Raw genomic sequence first — 25,464 nt, 5'->3', positions numbered from 1 at the left:
ATGGCAGATGGTGACTGCAGCCATGAAATGAAAAAACACTTGCTCCTTGGAAGAAAAACTATGACAAAGCTAGACAGCATATTAAAAAGCAGAGACATTACTTTGCCAACAAAGGTCAAATTACTTTGCTAGTCAAAGCTATGGTTTTTCCAGTAGTCATGTATGGATGTGAGAGTTGGACCACAAAGAAAGCTGAGTGCCAAAGAATTGATGCTTCTGAGCTGTGGTATTGGAGTATGGACTCTTGAGAGTCCCTTGGACTGCAAGGAGATCCAACCAGTCAATCCTAAAGGAAATCAGCCCTGATACTGAAGCTCCAATACTCTGGCCACCTGATGTGAAGAACTGACTCCTTGGAAAAGACCCTGATGCTGGGAAAGATTGAAGGCGGGAGGAGAAGGAGACAACAGAGAATGAGATGGTTGGATGGCATCACTGACTCGATGGACACAAGTTTCAGCAAGCTCCAGGAGTTGGTGAAGGACAGCAAATTCTGGCGTGCTGCAGTCCATGGGGTTGCAGAGTGTCAGCACGACTGAGCAACTGAACTATGTATAATATATATATTTGACCTTCATCCACTGTTCCTGGCTCACAACTTTCCCAAACCCTTAAACTTCCTGAGTGATAAAAGCAGTGAGATAATATTTTTGGTCTCTTTTCCTCAGCTCCTGAAAACACATCAGGGTAGGTGACATTTGGATCCCACTCCAAGTTGGGGGCTGGCTGCCAGGGGAACTAACCATGTGATTAGAGGACTGTGACGTTCAGCTCTACCCACTATACCACCCTGACTTCCAGAGAGGGGAGAGGGAAGAGAAGCGGAAGACTCCCCGTGGCCAACGATTTAATTAACGACGTCTACGTAATAAGGCCTCCATAAAAGCCCAGAAGGACAGAGTTTCAAGAGCCTGCAGTTGGTGACCACGCACAGATCTGAGGACAGTGGTGCACTTGGGAAGAGCATCATGGAAGCTCCGTGCCCCTCCCCCAAACCCTACTCTCCACACCTCTCTCTCATCTAGACGTTTATCTGTATCCTTTAATCATCCTTTTATAATAAACCAGTGAGCCAGTAAGTAAACTGCTTCTCTGAGTTATGTGAGGTGTTCTAACAAATTTATCAAACCCAAGGTGCGTGAGGGTGGGAGTGTCATGGGAACCTCTGATTTACAGGCAGTCAGAAGTACAGGTTAACAACCTGGGCTTGAGGCTGGCTTCGGGCACCTTAAGTGGAGAGAGGTCTTCTGGGACTGACTCCTTCACCTATAGGATTTGATTCAACCTACAGGGTAGACAGTATCAGAACTGAGTTGAACCCTCAGGCATCCTGCTGGTGTTGTTTTAAGAATTACCTGTTGAGACATGAGGAAGCTTCCCAATACAGACACATGTTGGAATTGAAACCCTTTACATCAGAGGAAGAAAACACCATTAATAAAACCTTAGTAATTCACTTCCTTGAGAAAAACCATCATACACATGATTTTTAATACCAGTACCAAAATAAACTGAAAAGTTTAAAATGCAAAAAGCCTATACAGTAATTATTGTTAAAATGAAAAAAGTGTTAATGAAAGCAATACATTCTGACATGTTTAACAACATACAAGTTTTAGACATTTCTACAGTCTACAGTTAACATCTGACACTCTGGAGTGGACAGATGCATGTAACACTGTATATAGTAAGGGGGCCAAAATATAACAGCATAAATACAGAATGTAATTGCCACAAATATTACTTTTCAACAGAAGTTATGAGAAAGGGAAAAACATTCCATCAAATACAACAAAATGTTTGCACACACTTTGTAAGAAAAAATTAAATCTAATGTATCTCCTATGTTTTAAGAATCAATGTTTAGACACATCAGAGTTTTGCTCAGTAATAAGATTACAATCCTTGTGACTCCATTTCAACATGCTCCATGATAATGAGATTCTGGGTTAGCTCATAAGTCTGATTCTCAACAGGGGTACACCAGTACATACTGTAGGTCACCCCAAAGCTTGGGGGCAATAGAGATGTTACTAATGCATATGTTATCTCTAATGCCATTGCCAAGCACAATTCAACAGCACTCCTTCTCACTGTCCTCCAATATCAAATCCTTTCCATTTTCATTAGCAGGATCACTGCTAAGTCACTTCAGTCGTGTCCGACTCTATGTGACCCCATAGACAGCAGCCCACCAAGCTCCCCCGTCCCTGGGATTCTCAAGGCAAGGACACTGGAGTGGGTTGCCATTTCCTTCTCCAATGCATGAAAGTGAAGTTGCTCAGTTGTGTCCGACTCTTAGTGACCCCATGGACTGCAGCCCACCTGGCTCCTCGGTCCATGGGATTTTCCAAGCAAGAGTACCGGAGTGGGGTGCCACTGCCTAGGATCACTAGACAAGTTAAATGTAAGAAATATGCAGCTGCTTAAGGCAAAATGCAAAACAGGAAGCAACACGTCCAATGGCAACTGAATAAAAATTTTTCAAGAAAAAAACTTTGATTTAGGACTCAAGGTACAGAAAACACATACCATAATTCTTTCCCTTATATATTCATCAAGCTATCAAATATTCATCAGGAAGATGGAGAAATTAAATGTGAAGAAATCTGACTTCAGACTTTCCATATCCATAGACCACCTAGTGATAAACTGAGACCTTTTATAATAAGATCCATGGGACCTACTTGCTCTGTCTTAACGTGACAAGAAGCCAAGTTGGTTAAGGGCAGTCTGTAAGGTGAAAAGTACAGAAAGGTGGGGAGAAGGCAAAGTGGAGAAATTTAAGAGAGAAGCAAAAAGATTTGTCTCTGAAAGGTCTAGTTGACCAGATCCCAGTTTCCACAAAAGTTTATTCACTGATTAACAAAAATTTCAATGTCTGCTATGTATCAGGGACTGTTTAAGGTACTAGGAAACAGCTGTGAACAAAACAGACAAAATTCCTGGTCATCATAAAGCTTAAGTTCTTGTATACTTAGAGCATTCACACTTTTGTACAGTAGAGACCAAGAGAAGATTGTAAAGCAATTACCCTCCAATTAAAAATAAATTTGCTGAAGTTTAAGTTTTACGAAAGAGACAAATGAGGTGATTTCTAATAAGTATACTAGGAGGTTAACCAGTGTTGTGAAGAAAATGAAAGTTGGGGGAAAGGACTGAAATTTCAGATGCAGCAGTCAGGGAAGCCTCCCAGGGAAGATAACCTGTGAGAAAATACCTGCAGGAGGTACCTTCGCTAATCCGGCAAATCTAGAGAAAGTAATCCAGGAAGAGGAAATAGTGCAAAGGGCTTGAGGCTTATTTGCAGATAAGAAAGGTTGCAAGAGTTGCTGGAATAAGAGAAAGAGAGAGAAAGAGAGTGTGTGTCTACAAATGGGGGAAGTAGGTGTGGGATAGAGAGCAGAAAGAGCCTATAAAACTGGCTTTTACTTTGAGCAACACAGGGAATCACTGGAGGAGTGAGTAGCTACTACTGAGTGGAGCAGCTCCTGTTCCGAGAACAATCTGTAAACAAGGCTACAAGCAAGAGAGGATCACGGCTTGGACCAGGGTGATGACAGGTGGCCAGATTCTGAATATATTTTGAAGACAGAGCCAGTGAGAACGAAGTATAAGAGAGAAAGGAGAAAACCGAGGATGACCAAAGCAAATATAAATGAACTTGCTGGGTCCAAAGTCCTAAACCAACATGGGAGAGAGAGAGAACAGATTTGAGAGGCTTGCTCAGATTTAGCCTCACTGAGTTTGAAATACTACACATTCAAGGGAAAATGCTGCAGAGGCAGCAGCTGGATATGAGAGTCTAGGGTTCAGGCATACAAGAAGTTATTGTACAGATTTAACCTGAGATTCTTATCTGACCCTGTGTCTTTTCAAGGGATCAACTTGGGGGTCCCTTGTTGTTCTTCTAAAGGGCAGCTGATTCGGTACAAGAGCAGCACTAAAATTTTTAATGTGTTAGGTGGTGCTGCCTTAATTCTAGGGACATCATCATCTATCCAGTGGGAAAGGCAGACCATGATTAGAACCAACAGAGCTCCCAGAAAATAACCTGGCACTAAACTGCAGACATCCAGAGATAGGCGCCCGTTTAACCACACCGCTGCCTCTACCATCCGGGCACCCACTCCCAGATTCCTTTCCTCCTGGCTTCGGCACTGCAGTCCCCAACATCCCCTCACCACGCAAGAGAATACGACTGAGGTGAAACTTACACCCAACAGTCACATAAAAGGCACTTTCTTAATACTGTGGAAACTTCAGCTTTAGCCTTCTCAATACTGAATCTTCATTCCCATTTTAAAATGCTGGCCTGAGGTTGAGATTTTTTATTTAAATTTCAATTGGGAAAGTCTCACATTTTATACTTAGTATAAATTTTATGCATAGTATACACTTTGGAGATGATTTCTTTTTAGTATATATGCTACCAAACCGAGTAATAAGATGGCTTTATTAAATGTCTAAATCGGTAAGCCATAATATACCGTATCTAATGAAATCTGGAAAGCATAAGGCAGACAGAAAGGGAGAAGATTAATTTTCAATACATGTAGACTTCTGCTAACCCAACAGAATGTAAACAACTAAAAGTTAACATATTTCAATGGTATTTACAAATCAGGATAAGACTATCCAACAAAGACAGGACCAAACTCTTTCATTCAACTGTTTAGAACCATATTATACAGTGAAAACTCAAAAATACTTGCTGGTAGGAAAGAGAATCCACAGTACCAAGAACCAATCAATTCTTAGCCCTAAGAACCTAGAAACTACGGAGTATGTGGGAATGGGGACTTGACTTTGCTCAGTTATAAGAATTCAAAGAGGCAAAATTATAGTTACCAAAAAAACCTCAATATATGGAAAGAAAGACAAACATCAAGAAGACACAGTAGACAGAAATGCAAGAAATAACAGCCATAAAGACAAAGCTATACTGACAGGTCTATTGTGCACGTCAAGGGGAAAAAATATTTCAAAGCAGTTCTCATTAGATTCACTAACTTGAAGAAACAGTAACCCCAAAGAGGTTAAAAAAATCACTGCAATCTAGTTTCTTACCTTCTATAAACATACAGGTACTATAACACCACCTTACAGTTAATATTAATATATTACACTATTGCCTGCAAAAATAATCGTTAACAGTGTTCTAAAAGGCAGATGGGTAATTAAAGGACAATCACACCTAGATACAAAAGTTTCCATTTGTATGGAATATTCACAATAATAGTCACTGAAACAGAAGCAGACTGCTGATTACCGGGGTCTTGGAGGTGTGGAACAACTGCTGAAGTGGGTAATGGGTTTCTTCCAGGATGATGAAAATGTTCAGAACTAGATGGAGATGATGGTTCCAACACTGTGGATGTGCTAAATACCCCAAAATTGTTCACTTTCAAAATGATGAGTTTTATGTTATGTGAATTTGACCTCAATTTTTAAACATTCATTAAAAAAAAAAAAACCCTTCTGTATCTCCGGGTTTTAAAAAAAAGAAAAAACACTCACACCATATGTGGTACCTCAATTTGGGGAGAGAAAAAGAATCGATGGGCTGTAATGGGACAGCACAGACGACTGAACATAGCTCAGTGTGCTTTCGTTCCTCGTCCTCAGGACAGGAGAGAACTGGAGCTAACGGTTCCTAAGGGCTGTGTCTGTGTCTTGTGCAGAAGGGCTCATCAGCTGGGACTTTCTTGGGGGGCCAGGACAAAGCTAAAACAAAAGAACAGATTTCTTGAAATCTACTCTTTGGACTTGTAGGTTCATAAGTTATGTACTCCATATTCTTGGGGCCATATTCAGGAGGATAAACAAAATTAATTGGTACTGGGAAATACACACACACACCACACACACAGCCCAAGCCATGTTTAAGGCATAGCTATTATTCTACACGAGATTTAACTTTAGCAGTCACTCGAAATTTTCTTTATAAAACTGAATGTCAAAGCAAGCACCCAACTGGGATGACCAGAGGGATGGTATGGGGAGGGAGGTGGGAGGGGGGGTTCAGGATGGGGAACATGTGTACACCCGTGGCAGATTCATGTTGATGTATGGCAAAACCAATACAATATTGTAAAGTAATTAACCTCCAATTAAAATAAATAAATTTATATTAAAAAAAAAGTAAGCACCCAATCCAAATTATTTAAATTTATATAATTAAAATAGCTAATCTACTCAAAAGCGATGGGGGGCATACAAAAAACTGCCTTCATTAACTACATCATAAATAATTAACTCACAAGATCAGTACCTGGAGAAAATCTTACTCTCACAACATGGCTCTGTCCCTTAACAGCTCTGAGCCAGTAACTGAGACTATTATCCAGCATTTCCTTAGGAAAGTACCAAAACACAACACACACAAATCATAATTTGAACTATGGAACCAGCTGGCCACATGAAATCAGTTTCACAAAGTTTGCAAATATTCACTACAAGACATTCACAAAAAATTAACATCAGCGTTTTCAAGGTCAGTATTATGTCTGTTCAACCTCTTGGAGTCACACATTTTTGTGATATTTTTAACTTCTGACTGAAGCTTCTACCATCACAAGACGCTCACACTGTTTACAGACACTCCGAAGCTGCAGCTGGCACTCCTCAGTCACATCTTGTTACAGTAAGCAGAGTAGCAGTTTTAAACTGCAGGTATATATTTTACTACAGATATGTAAAAAACTCTGCTCTAACTTGACATATTTCTCTCTAAAGATGGAAAGACACATGCACAACGAAATGGAGGCAATACGAAAAATGTTACGCCAAGATCACCAATTCAGAGGTTCTTATGCATGCGCACATACTGCGAGTAGCAGCTACCATGCTGAATGAACTAAACGCTAAATAATGTGACCTTCCTTGTATCTTTCATGTTACTTTTAATATCTTTTCCCAACCCATTCAAAGGATAAGATCACAAACTTGGAGGTTCTTATGCATGCACGCTGGGACTGTACTATCATGCTGAATGAACTAAATGCTAAATAATGCTACCTTCCTTATATCTTTCACGTCATTAATATCTTTTCCCAACCTATTCAAAAACACAGAAACTTACCCACACAAGCATTGAGGAACAGCCAGTCAGTCTTTTTCATCCGATTTTTAATTTGCTTTAGTTTTTTGAAGTCCACTTCAAGTTCCTCCTTGCTGCCAACAGCACCAGCCAGCTCAATCCTCTGGAAATCCATTTTCACCTCCGAGTCCCGTTTCATAGTCGGCGGCGATCTTCTCTGGCTGTTGCCACTGCTACAGCTTCCTCTCCATCGAGCTCTGTCTTGCTCATTAATTATTGAAGAAGCCTCTTCAGTCTCTGCGAACTCAATTGCTTCAATATTATTAGGTCTGGGATGATCGCAAACAACACATTTTTTAGCCTTGGCCCAGTTTTCATATGTGCAAATAGAACAAGTCCAATGCTGGGTCCTTGTGTTCAGTTTATTTCTATCATTGTATTCCTCACAAGGATCAACAGAAAAAGCAACTGGTCTTGAGCCAGATCCTGAGGATTGAGGAGATTCTGTGGGACTCCTGGTCCTACGCTGGGATAAGCACTGAGTGCATCTGATTGCTCTTGGCCAGTTCAAATATGTGCACATGTGGCATGACCATTTATTGGCATTTTCCATGCTATACGAAGATTTAACCCTTGGTCTTGCACTAGAGTCTGGACAGATCAAAGGACTACTTCCTCCTTCGGTGCTGGAAGGATCCCAATCTCTACCAACATCACTTGAACCACTTTTAAATGGATCTTCTGTAATAATTGTTCCACTAGGTCTCTGGGCACGACACATAGTACACTTGATTGCAGATGGCCAGTTTTCATACGTACAGTATTCACAAGCCCACTTAATTCCACGTTCTGACATTGTGCACTTCTTGAAGTGAGTTATGTCAGGCAGGAAGCTATAAATAATTAGGACATGGTTATTAAAACAATAGGTACATAATTTCACCCCTGAAAACATGCCCAAAATATAAAAGTAACTTTCAACTTAAATTTCTCAAGATATGCATGCAACATTTCATACTGAAATCTTTTTTTTTTTAATTTCCAGAGAGACACTGGAGATAGTTCCCAAAGAAAAATCTTAGACCTGGGGATGTAATGAAAATGTACTTTGGAATGCAAGAGAGACAGGCAAAAGGAAGTTTGTTCTAAGAGAGAAGGAGGTTAGAGCAGGAAGCCTCTCACAGAAATGTTTCATCTCAGCCAGGTCATCACCATCAATTTAGAAAAATAACCAGTAATTAAAAGATTCAAAGGTAAGGGATAGAACACAAACCATGTATCTTAAACACATAACATTCTTAAATTATGAGCAACAGACTGCTATGCTATTGAGGCATAGTACCACAATGTTTGATTCACTAAAGAATTCAGAAGATCAAACAGTCAACTCTATCGCTCTTCCTAAGGGAGAAAAGTAGCCTAAATGTGCTAATTACCCACTGCTCTTAATAAGCACAGGTAGAAAAGATGTTGAGGAGTAATGCTGACAATTAACAAATAATGTGAAACAAGATAATGTTCCTGGCCTATATCCTCAAAATCTTGCTGTCTAGAGTACAAAAAATAAAAACTGCACATTAGCTACTCTCAGGACAACCAATCAACGAAACCTCCCTGCAATAACCACTAGCATAATCACTCCAATATAATTTTGAATATTTATATTCAAAATATTCAATATTTAAAATGCACTCAATTACATTAACTATTTAAAAGGTTCCTAGGATTCTACACTGGACTTACTAACACTACAATACTATGAAGACTTTATTATTTAATGACAACCAATTTATAAATGAAGCAACTTGCACAGCAAATGTAATGATTTTTTTGAATGGCTTAAATTTAGACATTGGCCACGAAAGCCAGCCTTTCCTTTTTCTTAAATCCCTTTCTCAACTAAATGTATATTATTCTGCTACCTATGTAAAACCAAAAAAGTGAAAGAAATCTAGGGAAAGTAACAGAAGTTTTTCCTTCTCTTTCTCAAGGATTTTTCCTTTTGAACCTGGAAAGCAAAATCTTTCACTTTACAAGTTTATTATTACGTCCTGCTTGCCAAGTCCTCACTCCTTTTAATAGCGTAGACTTTGTTAAGAGGACAATTTCACTATAAGAGAGCCTACTATTTAATAGCTAAAATAAAAATCACACTTACTAAGATTTTAGTTTCCATGCTATAACCTCCGCCTTGTACATGGTCAGAATGAAAGCAGTTTATAAATCAGAACAAAGACAAGACTCAGTCGTCATGGTAGCTCAGATTCTGACTTCCTCAGGAGATACTGCAAAATGTGGTAAGTGGTTCTGCAGAATTGTGAATAGCTATTCCTGTAAATGAGACCAAAACTGAATTTCACTTGAAGCCTGCTTCTTTACCCAAAGGTTTTTTTTTTAAAAAAAAGGCTTTATTTTTATAAATTCTCTATTCTAATCCTATTCATTTAATAATGAACTCCGATCTTTAGAATCTTAACATAGCAAAAAGTCAGCTGATTGGGTTGGTCAGTCAAGTTAGGTACAGGAAAGATATTTTTCCCCGAAAACCTTAAACATACGTGTGTATGCACTATTATCATTAATCTTAAGTTGGTAGTAGGGCTTCCCTCATAGCTCACTTGGTAAAGAATCTGCCTGCAATGCAGGCGACCCCAGTTCAATTCCTGGGTCAGGAAGATTCCCTGGAGAAGGGATAGGTTACCCAATCTAGTATTCTTGGGCTTGCCTTGTGGTTCAGCTGGTAAAGAATCCGCCTGCAATGCGGGAGAACTGGGTTCTATCCCTGGATTGGGAAGATTCCCCTGGAGAAGGGAGAGGCTACCCACTCCACTATTCTGGCCTGGAGAATTCCATGGACTGGTCGCAAAGAGTCGGACACAACTGAGTGACTTACAATTTAAGCTGGTAGTACTAATAAGTCAATTCCTACCTGTATTACTTATTATTATTGCAGAGGTAAAGATGGTATAAACCAAATTAATAGAAAAAAGCAAATATATATATATATATAGTGCTAAAGAGTCAGACACAACTGAGCAATTTCACTTTCACTTTTCACTTTCATGCACTGGAGAAAGCTATGGCAACCCACTCCACTGTTCTTGCCTGGGGAATCCCAGGGACGGGGGAGCCTGGTGGGCTGCTGTCTATGGGGTCGCACAGAGTCGGACACGACTGAAGCGACTTAGCAGCAGCAGCAGCAGTACTTATATTTAACTTTGAAATCCTTTCTCATTCAGCAGCTTTATTTTTCTCAAATCCAGGTAATTTATATTTATCTACTTAGATTTTTAAATTTAGTTTGCACCTACTGATTATACACAATCTGAGAGCAATCCAAAAGTGTGCTGAAGGGCAAAGGCTAAGATGATAAAAGCATCCATAAAATGGGCAATTGAGATTTAATGGCAACTTTCATATTCATTAGGGAGTTTCTTCCTTTGGTTTCTCAGGAATGAAATATAAATTACTTGCTCATGCTACTGGAAACTAAAATGAGCAAACAGAAACTTAACATGACAAGAACAAATGACATAATGTACATATCCAAGGATAGGTAATCTCAAGATTTCATTTAAAACATTCACATTCAAAAATTCACGCCTGCTTTGATAAGTATTTCTTTGATATAGTCTCAACTAAACAGTTTGTGGCCTTACATTACCTTAGCTAATATTCAAGGAATTAATGCTGTGCCAGCATAACTTAAATGTCCATGTCTCACAGAAAACAAACAAATGACCCTGCCATTAAAAAATAAAAAAAAATAAAAAGTCATCATGTGAGCCTGGTAAACAGCCTGTGTGTGCTGTGTGCCTAGTCGCTCAGTCGTGTCCAACTCTTTGTGACTCCATGGACTGTAGCCTGCCAGGCTCCTCTGTCCATGGGATTCTCCAGGCAAGAATACTGCAGTGGGCTGCCATGTCCTCCTCCAGGGATCTTCCCAACACAGGGATTGAACCCAGGTCTCCCGCACTGCAGGCAGATTCTTTACTGTGTGAGCTGCCAAGAAAGCCCGGTACATAGCCTACTCCTCCCCACAATTCAGGTAACTAAGCAACACCAAAACCAAACTCAAGAATTCTGAAGTAAGTGCATTATATTAGACAATGATACATATAGTATACACTCTATTGAGACATTGTAGGAATAGTTTTTTCATAACTGGAAGTTAAAATTCAGTTTTAACTACAGGGGAATTTGTAGTGTATTTACAATTTTGAGTAACTGACCTCAAAATAGATATATTTCTTCTGTAGTGTTCAGTAATGCTTCACAAGTATGGTCTAGTTTACTATTAAACATGACAGTATAAAAAATGTTTACTTATGAGCCCCTCCCTTTCACTAACCACTGACCCATGCATCATAATACTCATAGTTTTATTAGTGTTTGAACTTAGAAGTATATAATTAAAAAGCCGTTGTGAACTTAATACTACAAACCTTTTTACAAAGTTAAAATCTTAGAGAGAATTATCTGAGAGCATCATCTGTACCTGTGGTAACAGTAAATGGAATGGACGAGTAAAAATAATATCAGTTCAACTACATGATTTTGCATTACTGAGATGACATTAACACTGAGTACACTTTTTCTACCAAAGTCAAAACATCCCAAAAAGAACATGAAATTATTTTTAACAGCAACCAGCTCTAAGAGTTAATACTGCACACTGAAATAAAACCATTATTAAGTATCTTTCAAGTAAACATATATTCAAATACCCAAGTAAATTTAATTTACAAGCCTACTTTTGCATAAAACACAGCTTTCCAAATTCTGTCCAGTGAATCATACTTCAGCTAACTGGTACACAAAGTAACAATAAAATCTATATAATAAGTGCCCCTTCAAGGGGCATGAGACACAACTACTAATCTTAAATATTCCTTGGTTGAAATGCAATACCAGCAGTTCCCATCTTGTGGACCAAAGAGTCCACAAATCTATATATCAAACCCTACCTGCAGACTGAATAATGTCTCCAAGTATATTAACAATTTTCTAGTATTAAATTCACAACTGCTTTCGATGTACTTCCAAGTTCAAACACTAATAAAACTCAGTATTATGATGCTTGAGTCAGTGGCTAGCAAAAGGGAGGGGCTCCCAACTAAACATTTTTTATACTGTCATGCTTAGCAGTGAATTAGACCATACTTGTGAAGCATTACTAACACTATGAAGAAACTTATCTATTTTGAGGTCAATTACTCAAAATTGTAAATACACTACAAATTCCCCCAACCACCTACTAAAACCCTCTGAAGGAGAACTAGAGAAGTGAAATGGTCCTCACCAAATACAAACTCCTTGAGAAACAAACTGACAGAAACTTAACTGCCAGTTAGTGTCAAATGACAACCAGTTATCCAAAGGAAGGCCTAAGATACAAGCTTTACATTAGTTTTATTAGTAGGCCTATATTTAGTGATACAAATATTAACTTTTAATGTAAATTGTTAATGTAGATATTAATTAACATAAACCTGTGCAGATTTACAAATGCTCAGAAAGCATCTTAGGGGAATGAAGATGAAAGCTAAAACTAGAAGGATACTCCAAGCACGTTGAATTTTCAGGTTCTATTGAAGTATTAGCACAAGGTAATTCTGAATGGCAATATTTATATTTTTAGAAAGTACTATGCTTAACTCCTGAGCTCCAAGTTCCACACAGTCATTTCCTCTTTTCCCCTCAGCATCTTTCTACATCACTGTCTTCCTCATAACAGTCAACAGAAAAAACAACTGGTCTTGAGCAAGATCCTAAAGCATGAAGCATGATTTTCCTAGATTGGACTGGTTGGCTCTTATCTTACAGGTGACTCCTTTCATCGCTGTGTTTTTTTTTAATACTTTCACACCTGGGGATCTTCACCTTTCTCTAAGTTCTTCTATCTAGATTCTTCAGCCTGGACTTTTTCTAGCATCTAGCTCTTAGGCTTTTTTCCTTCTCCTTCAACTCAACAACATGAGTGTGGGCCCAGCTTGTCCCCAAAGCCTGCTTGGCCCCGAAGCATCCAACTCTAGGGAATCTTCACCCATGCCTCAAGAAAGTTACGCGTCCTTGCAAATGTCATCTGCTGACACCCTCGACACGGACATTGTCTCTCCTCTTCCTTCCTCCATGGATCTGCTTATTCAGGACAGTCCTGATTCTTCCACAAGCCCCAGAGTGAAACCACTGTCCCCATCTTCGGAGGAGAGCACAGAGAAGGAAGAGAAGGTCCCCGTCAAGAAACAAAAGATCAGAACTGTGTTCTCACAGACCCAGCTGTGTGTGCTCAATGACAGATTTCAGAGGCAGAAATACCTCAGTCTCCAGCAAATGCAAGAACTTTCCAACATCTTGAACCTCAGCTACAAGCAGGTGAAGACCTGGTTCCAGAACCAGAGAATGAAATGTAAGAAATGGCAGAAAAACAACTGGCCGAGGAATAGCAATGGTGTGCCTCAGGGCCCAGCAACGACAGAATACCCGGGCTTCTATTCCTACCATCAGGGGTGTTTGGTGAATTCTCCTGGAAACCTGCCCATGTGGGGTAACCAGACCTGGAAAAACCCCACGTGGAGCAATCAGAGCTGGAACAGTCAGTCTTGGAGCAACCACTCCTGGAACAGTCAGGCCTGGTGCCCCCAAGCCTGGAATAACCAGCCTTGGAACAATCAGTTCAACAACTACATGGAGGAATTCCTGCAGCCCGGGATCCAGCTCCAGCAGAATTCTCCCGTCTGTGATCTGGAGGCAACCCTGGGAACTGCTGGGGAAAATTATAACGTAATACAGCAAACTGTCAAGTATTTCAGTTCCCAGCAGCAAATCACTGATTTATTCCCAAACTACCCTCTCAACATACAGCCTGAAGATTTGTAACAGCTATTGTGACAGCTATTGTATGCAATCTTAATGTGAGCAGAGACTGTGTATTCTCTAGAATTTTTCTCGTTTTAGAATTCTGTACCGCTTCCCCTTAGTAAGCTGCTTTTCACTATGCCTTCTGTGTCAGTTTGAGGGATAGGTAATGAGTCCAATAAGAGGTTTCAGAAGCATTGTACAACATGACAAATGTGTCTGGCTATAGATAACTCAATTATAGTACTTTGGATATAATATATAATATTTCGGATACTTTTAGGATCTAGAATCTAAGCACAGGGAACAAACGTACAAAGACGTATGATGGGGATTATTCATATTTTCTGGGATAGGGAGGCTTTACTTGTTAAGAATCTCAGTCCTTAAGATGAATAGTGCTTTACTAATTTCCTCCACCCTTTTTCGCTATTTTACTACAACCCCTAATTTGTTCATCACTCTTATTTTTGGAGAACGATGTTTTCTATTTTGCCACATCATAAGTAGTACCAGTTTGGCTGGTTTGTTGTTTAAGTACAAATAAAAAATAGCCATTTTACAAAAAAAATAAAAAATAAAGCATGAAGCATGAAGATATGGTGGACTGTCTGTCTACAAATCTCACCTCATTGCAGGTCTGCAACAGCTTGTCACATTCCACGTTAAACCTCTTATCGTCCACCTACAACCAACCCCAGCCTGACTTCTCTCTCCGGTTTCCTTACACCACGAGGACTACTGGACCCAGCACAGCAGCTCAGATTCATCGTGAAGTCCGTCTTCACGCCATAGATTCTTTCTAGTGGTTTCTGTACAATCAGTTTTCTTTCCATTTCAGCAGCCATCAACCCTTTTTCCGTTCAGGTCAGAACTACTCTAATAGCCTCCTAAGCGCCTTCCCTTTCTAAATCCATCCAGCTCACCGTTACCAAAATAGTCCAAATAACAAGGCCCTCTTTCTGAAACTCTTCTGTAACAGCACAAACTCTCAGCTCCTTCCCAACACACAAACACAGCACACAACCCCAGACCCACTCATGTACTACCACCCCTCCACAATATACACATGAAGATATCACCTGAGAAAAACAAGCACAACAGACATACACTCAGTTCTGGCAAATCCTACCCATCCTTTAAAGCTCTGTTCAAATCTCATCTCTGTCATAAAGTTTTTCAAATCATTTCAAGTGTACACACTCCAAGCAACCACAACACATCTATCCACATTTGGCACCTACTGTATGTCTTCTTGGGTCTCGTTTCTGGAACACTGATTTGTGGAACACTGAGCCATATCATTTCCTACACTCGGTTTTCAATCAGAGCTTCCCAGGTGGCACCAGTGGTAAAGAATCCACCTGCCAATGCAGGAGACACCTGGGACTTCAGTTCCATCCTTGGGTCAGGAAGATCCCATGGAGTAGGAAATGGTGCTCCAGTACTCTTGCCTGGAAAACCCCATAGACAGAGGAGCCTGGCGGGGTACAGTCCACGAGATTGCAAAGAGTCAGACAGGACTGAGTGAGCACAGCAGAGCCAAGCTGTCAAGAACTTTGGCTCAGAGATTCTAATGGTATGGAATGGGGACCAGTCCTATGTTTAGAAAAATCCAGAGAGGAGACCATGTTGAGTGACCTGAACAGAGAAAGGAGTGGAACTTTTGAGCAATTTCAGGAAAAACAGGAGAGATTATAGAGGATGGGATCCACTCCTGCAGCAAGGCCTCAGTAGACAGTGCCCACCACCAACAATTAGGTACCAAGCCGAAGGCACACATGAGCTGGTTAAGTGTTCCAGTCCTGAGGTGGTAAGGGCGCAAGGGCACAGACTTCTGTGCTCATTAAACATCCTCTCAAAGTCCTAAATCTGTGTGAAATCATGTATAAATGATTAAGAATCAGTAAGACCTAAAAAATATGCTGACCTTCCCCACAGGGTGACCTTCAGAGATCACTGTTATCTATCTCATCTGTATACTAAACATATTTGCTAAGAAGATCCCTTCCAAGCAATGTGTGAATAAGTTGGACAAAATTACTTTGGTCAAAATAATAGTTAAAAATAATAATAATTAACTAACACTGTCATGGTGACTTTGGCCTTACTGGCACCATGCCTTACTGGCAGTTACCAGTACAGCCAGTACATGTAACTTCATTCTACCAAACCAAAGTCCTTAAAATATAACAAAGAATATAAAGTTTACATTTCAGTAAGTCAACACTGTGTTAATCAGGAAAATTAATAAAAGCTACAATGTTAATGGTTTCTCTTAAACCACCAGATAACTAGTACCCCACTGATACATAAACACAAGGTTAATTTACAGTATATCACATCTCAAACACTAGTAAGGCTACTTTTTAAAATCTGACTCCTGGTCATTTCAGGAGAAATTCTACCTATTTACACACCAGGGCTTTATCTGTAATTTCACCAGCTTCCTCTGTACTCTCCAGTTCTTCAACAGTAACAGAAAAGACAGGAGTGATAAATACAATGACAGACAGACACACAGATTGATCTTGAGGTTCTGCAGAGCCCATCTTAGCATGCTTCCTAGACACAGTTTCAGACACATCACAGGTCAATCTTGCACCGCAAATTAGTCCTTATAAACAAAACTAATTTAATGTAACAACCTAGGACTAGTTACAGAAGGTCTACTACACACTCAGAAATGTACAAAGATGTATCTATTAGATAAAATATTGTCCTTATGCTCAGGACACCTGCAATTTAACTAGATAAAAGATGACCAAGGCTTTTCTTAAATGCACACAGAAGTGGGGAGATTATTTTAAGAGTGCACATCAAGCCAGCATTTAAAATACAGTAAAACAATTGTATTTTGCAAAAGCTATGAACATGTTACTTCACTCAGAATTTGGTTTTTATCATCCTATCCATCCTCTCTTCACACTGAACAGGTAAGTCCCAATTAACAATATCCGCAGGAACCAAGCAATATCCATGGGGTTCTCCAGGCAAGAATACTGGAGTGGACTGCCATTTCCTTCTCCAGGGGATCCTCCCGACCCAGGGATTGAACCTGGGTTTCCCACATTGTGGGTAGATTCTTTACCGTCTGAGCTACCAGGGAAGCCTGGATAGGAACCAAAAGTCACGACCAAACCTAGCCCAACTAAAGGCCATCTTTTTAACCAAACACTATGTTTTCGGCCATCTTTTTAACCAAACACTATGTTTTCTGTGTGACAGAGAAAGAAAGGGTAGAAATTTTTAAAATAATCATTGAGTTCTGATATAAAAGTTGAAAAGCAGGCAGAAGCAAATGAATGAACTATTCCAGGGCAAAACCAACTCAGAGCTATTACAAAGACAAGTTATTCACAAATTTTATTTATTAATAGTGTTAAGTCATCCAGTCAGATTACTTTTCTCACAATTCCTACTATAATGAATAACAGGAAAATAGGGTGGTGATTTTGTGAGTTGCGTTTTCATTGCTTAAGCATGGAGAAACAAAGGACAACCTGGGAAGGAATGCCAAAGACAGCAGCAGCTTGAAAAAGGACTGCTTACCCAACTATTAAGAGATGAATGAGTGTACAGGCAAACTTTGTCTATTTCACAATTTTGCCAGGGTCAGCCTTGTCCAACTAAGAAAAGAAAATAGCTAACACGTAAGCATTTACTATATGCCAGATACTGTTCTAAGTACTGAATATATTATTAACTAATCTAATCCTCAGAACTCTATGAAACAGGTACTACTATTAATATAATCTCCAATTTTAAAGACTGGAAACAGGAAAAGAAAAGTTGAATAACTTTGCTGAAGTAACAAAACTGCTGTGTGGCAGAGCCAGGATTTGAACTTGGGCATTCTGGCTCCAAAGTCTGTACTAAACAGACAAGGTAATAAAAACACACTTATACTGCAGCCCATAATCACTTATTCCCATTATCCAGAATTTGGACAACTAATAAACTGTACTGAGTGACTCATTCAACAGTCTTTCCTAGATAACTAAAAATAGACAATCTCTAAACAAGCAAACTAAACTTGAAAACACACACTTGGTCAAATTTTATTAGCTTTTTAAAGTTACACAGAATCTTCCCAAAGCTTATCTAGAATGAGAACTACTGCAAAATGGCTAGAAAGTAAACAGGACCTAAAAAGTTATTTCTAAAAACAAGATAACACTAAGTTTTCCATGTAAAATAGAATGGGGAAAAGAAAAAAAACCACCTCATATATACATCATGGCTTTTGACTATAAAATGCTTTTTAAGTATTTTTTATTCTGGAGGCAATCCCTGGATAAGAAAATATAAAAGTCAGCTTGACTTCTCTTAAACCAATACACGTATCCAAACTACTAAAGAAATGAAGTATATCAATTAAAAGTACATCAACAGAAAACCTTCCATTTTCATTGAGACAACTGAAAGGGAAAAGTCTCCCCCAGTGACAGGCATGTGTGGATTTCACTACCTATCCAGGGCCTGGTATTAGGGCAAAGACTGTGAGACAGTAAATAAATCATTTTTATTGCTGAGAGCCTCAGTTTTCTCATCTGTGAAAAAACGAGTTACGATGATCTCCAGGGACTCCCTGGGTGGTACAGTGGATAAGAATCTGCCTGCCAATGCAGGGGACATGGGTTCCATCTCTGATCCAGGAAAATGCCACACGCCACTGAGCTCATGCGCCACAATTACCGAGTCCATGTTCTAGAGCCCGTGTGAGCCCCTGTGCGCCCCTGTGCCACAACTGCTGAAGCCCTCATGCCTCAGAGCCCATGCACCGCAACCAGAGTAGCCCTTGCTGTCTGCAAGTAGAGAAAGCCCCATGCAGCAGTGAAGACCCAGCGTAGCCAAAAACAAATAAATACAGCAGAGTGTGTAAAAACCCTCACTCGCAGAGTCTCACATTCTTCCATGTAAAGACTCACTTTAGGGGTGAGAGATAAATTGGATGCCTGGGATAGACACATGCACACTACTATACATAAAACAGACGGCTAATAACGACCCACAACTGCACCGCACAGGGACTCTACTCAACACTCTTTAATAGTATGCTGTGTGCTCAGTCGTGCACAACTCTGTGGCCCCAAGGACTGTAGCCCACCAGGGTCCTCTGTCCGGGATTCTCCAGGCAAGAATATTGGTGTGGGTTGCCATTTCCTTCTCCAGGACATCTTCCCAACCCAGGGACAGAGTCTTTAAAAAGATTCACTTTATTCATTTTGCAAATAAACACTCTTTAACTTCCCTGCTCCATCTGTAACAAACTCCAACAGTCAAGCCCAAATTTTAAAATATGCACTTAATATTAAGTTAATGATCACTTAATATACCTAAACAGTATCAAAATCCTATTTCTAAAACAAAGCTATATCAATAAATTCATATACAATACCACCAATGAATTATTTGTGCCAAATAATGTATCAAACCTGAATGCGACTGAGCTTTGAGATGTAACCACCAGTTTATAGGATCATAGGGGATAGAGATTCAAACTGATTCCATGGAGATGCAATCAGTAAATTCCCATGGGTTTGTGTATATTAAAACTTGTGCTTAGTTACTCAGTCATGTCTGACTCTTTGCAATCCCATGGACTGCAGCTTGCCAGGCTCCTCTGTCTTGGGGTTCTCCAGGCAAGAATACTGGAGCGGGTTGCCATGCCTTACTCCAGGGGATCTTCCCAACCCAGGGATCAAACCCAGCTCTCCCGCACTGCAAGCAAATTCTTTACCATCTGCGCCACCAGAGGAGCCCATATTAAAACTTAAATATGTGATAAAAATTAAACACTGAACTGATATTACAAAGTTATTAAAATTTTAAGGTGTGATTAACAGTATGGTATCTATGTTTCTAAAAGAGTACTTCTCTCTTAAGAGACACATGCTGAGTTATTTACAGCATTATGTCTCGAATTTGCTTTAAAATAATCCACTGGGGAGAAGCAAGAAGAATATAAATGAAACAAGACTGGACATGTGTTGCTAACTGGGTGATGGATTTACATGAGAATTCATTCTCCCAGTCTCTCTGTATGTGTATTTGTTTGAAATTTTTCACAATGACAAGTTTTTAAAATCTATCAAGAAGGTAACAAGTGCTATTACAGACTAAGAATCAAGCCTTTAATTCTAAGACTAGATTGCTAAAACGAGAAAAGGAGCAAGAAGCAGTATATCATGTATTGTTAAGACTGTTATTCAAAACTTGGTCCAGGGTCCTGTGATATTCTACAAACTGTTTACTAGTCTACAGAGAAAATGAGCAATTTTATTAGCAATTTTAAAGAATAATTTTATGACTGCTGAAAATAGTAGTAAAACATCTGTGTGTGTGTTTGAGATGCAATGCTAAAACATTTGAAAAACCTATCTTCTTTTTACAACTCACAGGTATGGTCCATCAGAGAGAGAAAACGTATCACAATATGAACCAGCTTCTCTCACGCTAAACCTGCAGATGAGCATCACACTTCAGAAAACCAAAGCAGACTTGAATTGGAGTGAAAAAAATCCATCTTTTCAACATTTCTCAGGAACCCAGGCAAAAACCCTTAACAAAATAGAAACAAATCAAATCCAACGATGTATAAAAAGAATTCTACATCAGAACTAAGTGGGGTTTATTCCAGATATGCAAGCTTAGTTCAATGTTCAAAAATCAATACACATAACACATCCTATCAACAGGCTAAAGAAAAAAAAAAAATCACATGACCACATATATACATGAAGAAAAAGTATTTGATAAAATCCAACATGATTAAAAAAAAACAAACACTCAGCAGATTTCAGGGGAACCTTCTCAATGCAATAAAGAGCATGTACAATAAACCTGCACATCAACTCTACACTTGACAGTGAGAAACTAGACACTTTTCAGCCAATACCCATATTGGGCAAGGTGGTCACCTCCCACCACTCCTTTTCAAAGTCAAACTGGAAATTCCTGTGAGTATTGTAAAATAAGAAAAGAAATAAAAAGGATACAGATTGGGAAATAAGAAATAAAATTGTTTATATTCACAGATGACAGGATTGTCTACGAAGAAAATTCAAAAAAGAATTCAACAAAACTAAAGCTATTACAGGATTATAACAGGATTACAGGATAAAGGTTAAGTCAGTCCATTGCTTTCCTATATACCAGCAATAAACAAATGGAATTGAAATTTAAAACACATTACCATTTATATCAGCACCCCCAAAAACGGATTACTTAAAGTCAGAGAACTTGGTGTTCTGACTTCTTGCCTTACTATACAGCTACAGTGGGCCTCCCCGGTGGTTCAGATGGTAAAGAATCCATCTGCAATGCAAGAGACCTGGGTTTGATGTCCAGGTTGGGAAGATCCCCTGGAGAAGGGAATGGCAACCCACCCCAGTATTCTTGCCTAGCGAATTTCATGGACAGAGGAGCCTGGCAGGCTACAGTCCATGGGGTCACACAGAGTCGGACACAACTGAGCAACTTTCACTTTCATACAGTTACAGTAATCAAAACACTGGTACTGGTGAAAGAATAAGTCAATGAAATAGAATAAAGAGCCCAGAAATTGACCCACACATACAGAGTCAACTGATACTTGACTTGAATGAGGAAAGGCAATACAATGGAGAAAAAATCCTTTCAAAAAATTGTGCTGAAACCACTGGACATCCACATGCAAAAACAAATATGGCTCACAAACCTCACACCCCTCACAAAAATTCCCTCAAAATGGATCACAGACCACATGTTAAATTGTTGTTCAGTTGCTCAGTCATGTCTGACTCTTCGCAACCCCATGAACCATGCAGCACACCAGGCCTCCCCGTCCTTCACCATCTCCCGGAGCCTGCTCAAACTCATGTCCATAGACTCGGTGATGCCATCCCACCATCAATCCTCTGTCGTCCCCTTCTACTCTTGCCTTCAATCTTTCCCAGCATCAGGGTCTTTTCCAATGAGTCAGCTCTTCGTATCAGAGGGCCAAAGTATTGGTACTTCAGCTTCAGCACCAGTGCATCCAATGACTATTCAGGGATGACTTCCTTTAGAATGGACTGGTTTATCTCCTTGATGTACAAAAGGGACTTTCAAGGGTCTTCTTCAACACCACAGTTCGAAAGCATCAATTCTTTGGGGCTCAGCCTTCTTTATAGTCCAACTCTCACAACCATGCATGACTACTGGAAAAACCACAGCTTTGACTATATAGACGTTTTGTCGGCAAAGTGATGTCTCTGCTTTTTTTTTGTCTCTGCTTTTTAATACACCGCTTAGGTTTGTCATAGCTATTCTTCCAAAGAGCAAGGGTCTTTTAATTTCGGGGCTGCAGTCACCATCTGCAGTGACTTTGGAGCCCAAGAAAATGAAATCCGACACTTTCCACATTATCCCCATCTATCTGCCATGAGGTGATAGGACCAGATGCCATGATCTTAGTTTTTTGAATGCTGAGTTTTAAGCCAGCTTTTTCCCTCTCCTCTTTCACCTTCATCATGAGGCTCGTAGATCCTCTTCACTAAAATGCAGAGCTATAAAATTCCCAGAAGATAATATGAAAGGAAATCTAGATGACCTTGACTATGCCAATGACTTTTCAGTTAAAACCCAAAGACACTATCCATGAAAGATATACTTGATAAACTAAATTTCTGTTCTACAAAAGACATGGTCAAGAAAATGACAAGACAAGCCAAATAGGAAAAAATATCTGATAAAGACTGTTATCTAAACTATAAAGAGCTCTTAAAACTCAATAATAACAAAACACCCTAATTAAAACGAGGGCAAAGACCTGAACAGACACTTCATCATCAAAGAAGATATACAGATGGCAAACAAGCATAAGAAAAAATACTCAACATTATACCTCATTAGTATGGGGTCGCACAGAGTCGGACAGGACAAGCGACTTAGCAGCAGCAGAGAATTGCAAATTAAGACTGCAATGAGATATGACCACACAGCTCTTAGAATGACCAAAATCCATAACACTAACAACAAATTTTAGAAAGGATACAGATCAACAAGAACTCTCATCCACTGCTGACTGGAATGAAAGTGATACAACTAAGTTGGGAAGAGTTTGGCAACTTCTTCCCTTGTAGCTCAGTCGGTAAAGAATCCACCTCCATTGCAAGAGACGGGTTCAATCCCTGCACTGGGAAGATCCCCTGGAGAAGGAAATGTCAACCCACTCCAGTATTTTTGCCTGGAAAATCCCATGGACAGAGGAGTCTGGTGGGCTACAGTCCACGGGGCCCCAAGGGTCAGACACAAGTTAGCGCCTAAACCACCACCAGTGTTTCATCGTTGTTCAGTCACTAAGTCATGTCTGACTCTTTGCGAATGGACTGCTCTGTCTATGGGATTTCCCAGGGAAGAATATTGGAGTGGGTTGCCATATCCTTCTCCAGAGGACCTTCCCAACTCAGGGAATGAACCCACATTTTCTGCATTGGCACACGGGTTATTTACCACTGAGCCACCAGGAAATCCCTATTCTTGCCACATTGTTGTTGTTCAGTCGCTAAGTCATGTCCAACTCTTTGCAACCCCATGGACTACAGTAAGCCAGGCTCCCCTGTCCTTCACTATCTCCCAGAGTTTGCTCAAACTCATGTCCACTGAGGCGATGATGCCATCTTATTATCTCATCCTTTGTCACGCCCTTCTTCTGCCCTCAGTCTTTCCCAGCATCAGGGTCTTTTTCCATTAAACGGGCTCTTACCATCAGTTCAGTTCAGTCGCTCAGTCGTGTCCGACTCTTTGCGACCCCATGAATCGCAGCACACCAGGCCTCCCTGTCCACCACCAACTCCCGCACTCAGGCTCACATCGCTCGAGTCAGTGATGCCATCCAGCCATCTCATCCTCTGTCATCCCCTTCTCCTCCTGCCCCCAACCCCTCCCAGCATCAGAGTCTTTTCCAATGAGACAACTCTTCCCATGAGGTGGCCAAAGTACTGGAATTTCAGCTTTAGCGTCATTCCTTCCAAAGAAATCCCAGGGCTGATCTCCTTGCAGTCCAAGGGACCCTCAAGAGTCTTCTCCAACACCACAGTTCAAAAGCATCAATTCTTCGGCACTCAGCCTTCTTCACAGTCCAACTCTCACATCCATACACGACCACAGGAAAAACCACAGCCTTGACTAGGTGGACCTTAGTCGGCAAAATAATGTCTCTGCTTTTGAATATGCTATCTAGGTTTTCTTCCAAGGAGTAAGCGTCTTTTAATTTCATGGCTGCAATCACCATCTGCAGTGATTTTGGAGCCCCCAAAATAAAGTCTGACACTGCTTCCCCATCTATTTCCCATGAACTGATGGGACCAGATGCCATGATCTTCGTTTTCTGAATGTTGAGCTTTAAGCCAACTTTTTCACTCTCCACTTTCACTTTCATCAAGAGGCTTTTTAGTTCCTCTTCACTTTCTGCCACTAGGGTGGTGACATCTGCATATCTGAGGTTATTGATATTTCTCCCAGCAATCTTGATTCCAGCTTGTGTTTCTTCCAGTCCAGCGTTTCTCATGATGTACTCTGCATAGAAGTTAAATAAGCAGGGTGACAATATACAGACTGGATGTACTCCTTTTCCTATTTGGAACCAGTCTGTTGTTCAATGTCCAATTCTAACTGTTGCTTCCTGACCTGCATACAGATTTCTCAAGAGGCAGGTCAGGTGGTCTGGTATTCCCATCTCTTTCGGAGTTTTCCACAGTTTATTGTGATTCACATAGTCAAAGGCTTTGGCATAGTCAAGAAAGCAGAAATAGATGTTTTTCTGGAACTCTCTTGCTTTTTCGATGATCCAGCAGATGTTGGCAATTTGATCTCTGGTTCCTCTGCCTTTTCTAAAACCAGCTTGAACATCAGGAAGTTAATGGTTCACGTATTGCTGAAGCCTGGCTTGGAGAATTTTGAGCATTACTTTACTAGCATGTGAGATGAGTGCAATTGTGTGGTAGTTTGAGCATCCTTTGGCATTGCCTTTCTTGGGACTGGAGTGAAAACTGACCTTTTCCAGTCTATGACCACTGCTGAGTTTTCCAAATTTGCTGGCATATTGAGTGCTGCACTTTCAGGATTTGAAACAGCTCAACTGGAATTCCATCACCTCCACTAGCTTTGTTCGTAGAGATGCTTTCTAAGGCCCACTTGACTTCACATTCCAGGATGTCTAGCTCTAGATGAGTGATCACACCATCATGATTATCTGGGTCATGAAGATCTTTTCTGTACAGTTCTTCTGTGTATTCTTGCCACCTCTTCTTAATATCTTCTGCTTCTGTTAGGTCCATACCATTTCTGTCCTTTATCGAGCCCATCTTTGCATGAAATGTTCCCTTGGTATCTCTAATTTTCTTGAAGAGATCTCTAGTCTTTCCCATTCTGTTCTTGCCCTCTATTTCTTTGCACTGATCGCTGAAGAAGGCTTTCTTATCTCTTCTTGCTATTCTTACCATATGACCGAGCAATTGTGCATCTTGGAATTTACTCCAAGGAGTTGAAATTATAGGTCCATACAAAATCCTGCACATGGATGTTTATAGCAGCTTTAT

General features: G+C 40.1%; 2 protein-coding genes across 2 annotated transcripts in view; one reads left to right on the top strand and one right to left on the bottom strand.

Moving 5' to 3' along the window:
* The window catches only part of ZRANB1 (zinc finger RANBP2-type containing 1), a 71,226-nt gene that overhangs the window by 34,126 nt on the left and 11,636 nt on the right, over positions 1-25,464 (bottom strand). The window contains exon 2 of the mRNA XM_068961269.1: positions 7,085-7,935. Coding sequence (XP_068817370.1) covers positions 7,085-7,898 — 814 coding nt within the window. The 5' untranslated portion in view covers positions 7,899-7,935. The remainder of the gene's footprint in view (positions 1-7,084; positions 7,936-25,464) is intronic.
* On the top strand, positions 13,019-13,921 carry LOC138070455 (homeobox protein NANOG). Its single transcript, XM_068961702.1, has one exon. It carries the CDS (start codon positions 13,019-13,021, stop codon positions 13,919-13,921), a length of 903 nt encoding a protein of 300 aa, XP_068817803.1.

The sequence above is a fragment of the Capricornis sumatraensis genome, chromosome 23, assembly GCF_032405125.1.
Source record: "Capricornis sumatraensis isolate serow.1 chromosome 23, serow.2, whole genome shotgun sequence".
Taxonomy (NCBI): Eukaryota; Metazoa; Chordata; class Mammalia; order Artiodactyla; family Bovidae; genus Capricornis; species Capricornis sumatraensis.
Note: the sequence above shows the minus strand (reverse complement) of the source record. Positions and strands in the feature narration are given on the sequence as shown.